This window comes from Populus euphratica, unplaced genomic scaffold, assembly GCF_000495115.2.
Source record: "Populus euphratica unplaced genomic scaffold, PopEup_1.0 scaffold425.1, whole genome shotgun sequence".
Classification (NCBI taxonomy): Eukaryota; Viridiplantae; Streptophyta; class Magnoliopsida; order Malpighiales; family Salicaceae; genus Populus; species Populus euphratica.
The window spans coordinates 181104-189053 of NW_011500308.1; the positions used below are offsets into that span (position 1 = coordinate 181104).

General features: G+C 33.0%; 1 protein-coding gene across 1 annotated transcript; it reads right to left on the minus strand.

The window, feature by feature from the left end:
- Nucleotides 1–347: 347 nt before the first annotated feature.
- Nucleotides 348–2146, minus strand: LOC105113483 (pectinesterase-like). The gene is made up of 2 exons (XM_011009685.1): nucleotides 1171–2146; nucleotides 348–1042 (listed from the first exon to the last, which is right to left on the minus strand). Exons 1-2 carry the CDS (start codon nucleotides 2144–2146, stop codon nucleotides 348–350), a joined length of 1671 nt encoding a protein of 556 aa, XP_011007987.1.
- Between the last annotated feature and the right edge of the window lie 5804 nt (nucleotides 2147–7950).

The following is a 7950-nucleotide window of genomic DNA, read 5'->3' on the forward strand; positions in this document are numbered from 1 at the left end:
ATAAATTGTGTTTCTAAATCAATTTATTTAAGAATATGATAATGATTATGATTATATTTTAAAGTATTTTTCACTTATAAATATATTAAAACACCAAAATAAAAATATAAATACTCCCTTGCATCTTATAACACGCGCGCGCACCGAAATTGATGTCTTCTCATGTTCGAAAACTGATCACTTTGCATTGAAGTAAATTATGTACCATTCATTGAACACATTGAGCGTTGAGAGACAAAAACAACAAGGAACAAAGAAACTAGGTGTTTCCACCTTGTACGGGTCCTTTGTACTTTGAGATTATGCTTTCACTTTCTGAAGCTGTTTCGCAAACATGCTGCTCCCTCTCATTTTCTCAGGCCCATCAAGACTGGAATTCCGTTGCTTCTAATCCATTGGCCGCCCTGAAGGAATGCACCAACAGTGAATTGAAGAGCTTCACTCCTCTTGAGGAAATGGAGAGTTTTCCACCTGACCCTCCTGTTAGTTGCCGCACCAGGGCCAGCGTTGGCATACTCGGCATAGTAGAGAGTGTCAAGAAATTGGTTTCCACTCCATGGCGCCCATCCATCTGGCTGAATGAAGTCTGCTAACTTTGACTCCATCACAACAGTCCTCGAGTATGCCTTCCATGGCCTGCCCAAGTATGTCTTGATCTTGAGCCTATCGGGGACAAGCTTCTGCTCAGGGACGATCCTGCAGTTATGAATGACAAGTCCTCCGGGTTGACCCCTCTCTTTCCTGCCATCTGCAGTCACCGTGTTGAATTGGTTTGGATTTGGCCTTCGGACAATGATCAAGGAGTTTTGAATCACCGCTGATCCATAACCAAATAGGAAATCTACGGTGCCTGAAAGGACACAATTGCGGTAGAACTGGCGCCCAGCTTGGTACAACACCGTGTCTTGATAGCCATCAAACCTGCAGTTGTAGAATGCTGACATATCAGAATTAGTTCGGATGGCAACAGCCTGGTGGCCATCAGGACCGGCGGTGTTGGTAAATCCGATGGACTTGGCGATGAATCCATTTGCCTCAACAACTGCAGTACCAACAATGACAACATATAATCAGGAATTAAAAAAAAAAAAACTATTCAAATTAGATAATATATGCCAATTAGACGACAAGAAACTTTTAACTAGTCCATGAGCTGGATGTTGCACTCACTAAATGTAGCAGTTTTCCAGGTGCCAAGGCCATCTTTTGCAAAATTCTTGTTTCCAGTGACAATGGTCTTCCTGGATCCATCACCATAGATGAACACGTTGGGTTGGTCCTTGGCTACAGCCACATACTCACGATAGGTTCCTGCCTTAACATAGATAACATATCGGCCCTTGAGGTTCTTAGGATATGCGGCAAGTGCTGCGTTGATGGTCTTGAATTGCCCACTACCATCCTGAGCCACAACTGCATTAGGTCTAACCCCACCATTTCCGCGTGAGGCCAAAAGCTTACGGTCAGAAGCAGACATCCAAGTGGGAAAACCATTAGCTTGAAGAAGTTGACGAGAGGTGCTGGGAACATTGAGCTTGAGTCCCAAGGAATTCAGAACTTGTGAAAGCCCGGCAAGGATATTCAAGACGTTGTCTGTAAGTTCGCTTCCGTAGTCCGTGCTTTTTTGCACTTGATCCCTCAAGGAGTTGCCATTCTCAAAACCATCTAAGCACATTTCTTGGTATCCAATAATTGAACTCAGCCATGTTCGAAAATCGTCTGTACGGTTTGATAGTGAAAGTAAATCAATTTCACCTACCTTTGACAATGTGTCCTCAACGCTTTCAGAAGCATTTTGCAATAACTCTTTGCAGTCAATCAAGGCCATTTTGTCACGGCTTGCGTTATCGGTCTTGGCTACGAGATCATCAGTCACGTTGAAAGAATTCTTCAATGAAGCAGAGATGGCTAATATGCCTCCTTTGATTAGTTCTTTGGGATCGGTAGAGTTCAGGGCACTGAGGGTGTTAGTGCAAGCCTCTTTGTAATAAGTAGGCTGGCATAGTGCGCTAACAGCCTTCATTTGAGGTGACAAGCTCTCTGCATCATTGGATCCATTGCTGCGATGAACAGTAACCACCACGCCAATGATCACCCCCACAACAAGGATCAGAGAAACCCCCGAAACAATTACTTTTCCAATCATTTTTATTTTAGTTTTGCTGATTAACTAATCAATTCTTACAAGGTTAGTTTTCAAACCTTTCCTCCAGGATTCTGTGCCAATGAAATGGAGCACAAAATCCAAAAAGAAAAAACTACAATGGAAGAGATATCCTCCCTTTGTCCTGCTTAAATACAGTGAATTATCTTGGTGGGGTTTCTGCAAGCTACGATTTTCCGTAAATTGTGGGCTTTTGCAAGACATGGACGTGAAATTATCGAATGGTAGACCATTTTTTCACTTAGCTTTATCATGGAAGATAAGGAAACATCGGCGAATGTAAAGGAAGAAGCTGTGTATTACACCATGCATGCTAAACTTAGGGCAAACTGCAAACCATTGAGATGAACAGGTCAGCTTCTTTTACTGTTTTTAGTATGCGTCTGACTTGACCAATTAATCAAGATAACTTTTCCAACCCCTTTCTATATCCTGCCTACAGTATCCATTACCAAGCATTTTCTATGCTATCTTTGGAAAAGTCAACTTTTCAACACCTTTTCGATGCAATTTCTTTATTCTTTATGTGAGATGCTTTTTATATTTTTATTTTGTCCATATATGCTGCAATGAACCTGTAGTTTAATTCCCCAATTGAGTGATTTAGGATTTGAATTTTTATAATAGAAAAGGGACAGAATTTGAATTTGAAAGAAAATTTATGGATTTTATTTTTGAACAAAGACAAATTGACAAAAATAAAGGTGTAATTGAATTTATTTTTTTCTGGACAGGGCATATTATATTAGAGGTAGTATAGCCTCCTGAGTCATGTGATTGTTCTAAAACATTTTCTACCTCATCTTCCCCACATCTTATTGAATTTATAATCATAAACACAATTAATTCAAATTCAAGTTGAAATTGAAATTTGAAAAGATCCTAGACTGTTATGTTTTGGGACTACTTTCATCATTTAAATGATGTGGTTTCACGCTTTAGATTGCTTTTTTTATTTGACTTGCCATTTCTTTTTTAAATATCTGTTTGTTTATGCAATTACTGCTAAAGTAAACCGCATATATCAAATATTTAGTAATGCATAACCTCAATTTATTATACACTATGAGACCCATTTAAATCTAAGTAAAACTGTAGGTTTGTGGAAAGTTGCTCTTAGCTGCTTTCAACCAACTTGTGGAACAACATAGTAGAGAGTTTCAATCTCTATTTATTATGGTCATTGTTCTGGTCGGACCGGGTCTGGTCCAAAACTAAATGCATTAAACTATGTCTGACCTAGTTAAAAAAAAATTAATTTAAAATTTTTAAAAACTTTTTATTGAAAAAATTAGAAGGAGATCACTTGATGACGTAGCATTTACAAAATTTGATCGCAATTCTAATTTTATTCTTGTCGAGGTCCGACCCAGTTAAAAAAATTCAATTTTTGTTTTTATTTTATGATATAATAGCAATAGTTAAATCTATAATATTGAAATTAAAAACTCTCTGTGTGTGTGTGTGTGTGTGTGTGTGTGTGTGTGTGTGTGTGTGTGTGTGTGTGTGTGTGTGTGTGTGTGTGTGTGTGTGTGTGTGTGTGTGATAGTTTTAACCAAATATATATAAATATCAAGCTAACCTCAACTAAAAGTACTTTTTGTAAAATAATTTTTTTCAAACCACAACCATAAAAGCTACCACAATACTAAACACATAGTGTTGTTGTCATTTCATTATTTTATTAAATGATATCATTGCTTGGATTGTTAGTGCTTAAAATATTATATTTTTCCTTAGTGGAATCTATATGTCCTTCATGCAGTCATTTCTTATAATTCACTCGTCCATTTGTTGTTTGTATTCCCAAGTAATATCTCAACCCTTCATGTTTGCCCTTATCTCTTCCTCTTTTTTGGTCATTTTTAACCTTTTTTTTATACAAAAATTAGAAAAATTAAATCAACGAATTAGTGTTTTATCCTTCCTTAGCCTCCTAGTCTCTAGACTAGTGATAACTCCCCCATCGTCAGAAAATCTTGCCTTTAAGGTGAGGGAAAAATTCTATAGGTCATTTTTCTTTTGCTTAAACAATATCATCTATATTTTATCTATTCTAACAACCAAGAGTTCCTATTCCTTTTTTATCTACTTTTTATTTTATCTAGTCTTTATTTCACTTTTATCTAGTCTTTGCTTCCCTTGTGTCAAGTACTTTAATAGGTTCATGTTTAGGCTTTCTTTCCTAACCATAAGGGGTAATTTGAGTTTATGTTGTTTGTTTGAGCCAATCCTTCTTTTGAGCAACAATATAAGGAATGTTGGGTGAATTTGAGACCTTTCTAAGAATCCCAAATAATAAGTAAATTTATCTATTCTTGATTTAATTTTCAATGGCCCATGGTTTTTATAGGTTAACTTTTAATTTTTTATTTGATGTACACTCCTATATCGAAATGGTTGGAGCTTAATGATTAGTACTTAAAAGTGCATTTTTATCATGGTTTTATATCATCATTTTGCACTTTAAAAGTACATTATGAAATATCATTTTATAAGATACCTTTAATTTGTGGTAAATGTTCATTTTAAATGCAGGCTTATCACATAAATGAAAGGATTGATTAATGACTTTAAGAACTTAAATTGCAAGGATAAAGAGATAGCCAAACTTAGAAAAGAGATGTCGGTGCAATCCAAACCGGAACACTGTTCGGTAATTGGGTCATATCTGGAGCTATATATCTCAGATTTAGTTCCAATTTATATGGATGGAAAGGTAAGACATAGGCCTACAACTTTTATATGGAGCCCAAAATCTAAAAAGGCCATTATCAAGTCCAAATTGTAGCAATAACAAAGAAGCCCGAATCTGTCTTCCATCCCGAGCACTGTTCGGTATTTTAGCCATATCTGGAGTTCTAGAAGTCCAATTGAGCTGAAGCTTTTACACAAGAAACCTGAGACAATACTTATTTGACATACCATTAGTGGATCTTCTAACCTTGACATTTATTGTTATCGTTGTTAAATCTTTACGTTAATATTCCATTTCAAAGTTCTCATCTTCTTCTTCTTCTTCTTCTTCTTCTTTTTCTTTAGGATTATTATTATTATTATTATTATTATTATTATTATTATTATTATTACTATTACTATTATTATTAGTAGTAGTATTAGTACTACTACTACTACTACTACTATTATTATTATTATTATTATTGTTGTTGTTGTTGTTGTTGTTGTTACTATTATTGTTGTTGTTGTTATTATTGTTGTTGTTGTATTATTGTTATTTATAATTTGTACAAATAACCTCCATGTGGTTTGACCCCGGTCTTGCCGGGTTATTTATTACTTCGACACTCCTGCACTTGGAAGAAGACATCAATCTTTTAGTCGTGTCACTTAAGGTATATATACTCTTTTTCTTGAAACTTAAATATTTCTTTTTTTTTTTATTAGCTTGAGCCTTTTGCCTATTTTATGCTTTGCATAAATTAAACTTAATGTTTTGTAATATTTTTGTGTGTTCTTAAAGACGTGAATCTACTACTTCTATTTATGTTGTGCCAGGTACATAACAAATTTGAAATAATATAAATATCTTTTTAGGTTCTTGTTAGTGACTTTAGTTTGTTAGTTTATTTGAGGGAGATAGGCTAACGATAGGTGTAATTAGATCCCTTATACCTTATAAAACTCCCCCCAATATAGGGTCTAATAATGATTTTTTTTATAAACTATATAGTTTCATGATATTTTAGAAAAATACTTAAGCTATTTAGAGATTATGTAGAGATGTGAGAGGGTAAGAAATGAGCATATTTAGAGAGTTTGTTAACCACTAATAAGATTACAAAATACTTGTTGGATAATTATAAGTCTTCAATGAAGTCCATGGATATAGATATCCAAAGTTTTTTAGGAATAAAGAAGGTTTATAGTAAACCTATGAGTCTAGTATTTTCTACCCTTTTTCTTTGATAGACGTCACACTACATCATATAATTTTTTATATTAGTCTTCATATCTACCAAAAAATATTATTTTTTGCTCTCTTAAGGGTTCTTTCATAACTACATGGCTAGCTATAAGGTTATTGTGTGTGGATTGCATGATAAATCTTTTAAAGGGACATTCTTTACTTATATAAATTCTTCTTTTATAAAGCAACACTCCCCTTTTTAATTGATACATATAAGTTATAATCATTTATGTAAATTTATTAAAAAAGTTCTAGATCTATAAATCTTTTTCATAACTTTTTTTAAGTTCTTCCTAAGTTCTTAACTTTTCATAACTATAGCTAGAAATTTCTTTTCATATATGGATAAGGTCAACTCCTTACCTTTCAACCCTTTGTCCAAATAAGATATAAGCCTCTACATTAAAACTACACTTATTCCATCTTTTAAGGCATCACTTTTAATGAAAAAAGGTTGTGAGAAATTTGGTAAGACCAACATTATAGGATTTGAAATAGTTCCCTTGAGTATTTTAAAAGCCTCTTTAATTTCACTAGTCCACTATATATATATATATATATATATATATAAGCAATTTAGTCAATAGGCTAGCTAGGGTCCAATACCTCCTAAAGAACCTCTTCCTATAATATCCTTGTTAGCCTTAACTCCCCTTAAAGACTTTAAATTAATGGGTTTGTGTTAAATGATCATAGCTTCTACTTTGTTGGCATCTGTCTTAACTCCCTCTTTAGTGACTATATATCTAAGACACTCAATTTCCTCATATAAAAACTTACACTTAGATAATTTAGCATATAATTTTTAGACTAGCTAAAGTTTGCATATTACCTTTAAATGATTCAAATGTATACTAAAATATCATATAAAAAAACCAATATAAACATTTTAATATAAATTCAAAATATCTCATTCATCAAACTCTGAAAAAGTTTTTATGTCTCTTGAAGTATATAGGCTTGATTAATTTCTTTTCATAAGTTTGTTCTTTATCAATTGCCTTCTTAATGATGCACTCGTTTATGAATAAGGTTCTTCTGTCCACTTTTGTTAACAAAAGTAGTGGAAAATTCCTTTATATTTTAGAAATATTCATGCTCAAATATCAAATTTATCATCAATTTTTCATTGAAAACTCAATCGGCAACTAATTTTTTGACAAAATATTATGTCATTTATTCTGTCAAAAAATTCCTGAACATTTTATAAGTTTTGTTAAAAGCTTCAAAATGGGTATAAAAGTTTTGGTAATATTGCTAATGGAAATGCTGATGGAATTACCTCTCTCTCAACGATTCCATTATTGTTTTCACTAATTTTTTTTGTTTGTTGCTATTATCCACAAGCTAATAATTATCACCTAAACACATAATAATAACAACAACAACAATAACAACAATAACAAGCATCTTTAAGACAACAATTGTTCATAAAATCCATAACCATAAAAAAAAAAACACTCTAAAACATTTTTAATTTTATTACACAATAAAATATCACATCTAAATTAATTCAACACTTTTTAGTTAGAATTCTCCTCTTTATTTTCATCATCTTTATGTTCAATATCATATTCTTCGTTAAATTCAACGTCATTCTCATCATTTTTATCTACATCTCTATATCAACTGATACTCAATATTACATTTAACTCATCAATATTACTATAAGTATTCTCAGTGATATAAGAATTTGAATTTTATAACTCGATAAATAGAGCTACTCAATATGGATCAACTAGCCCATCCATTTACTTCATCATTACCATCTTTAACTACTTGGACATGACTTCGAGGTTTTATTTTGACACTTGATAACCAATCAACTCTATTATGATCCTTTTTTAATGAAAGAGTG

Excerpts from the sequence above, each read along its gene's own strand:
- LOC105113483 (XM_011009685.1), bottom strand. The coding sequence starts at position 2,146 with ATGATTGGAAAAGTAATTGTTTCGGGGGTTTCTCTGATCCTTGTTGTG. Across the intron at positions 1,043-1,170 it reads CTGGAAAACTGCTACATTTA|TTGTTGAGGCAAATGGATTC; the intron begins GTGAGTGCAACA and ends TTGGTACTGCAG.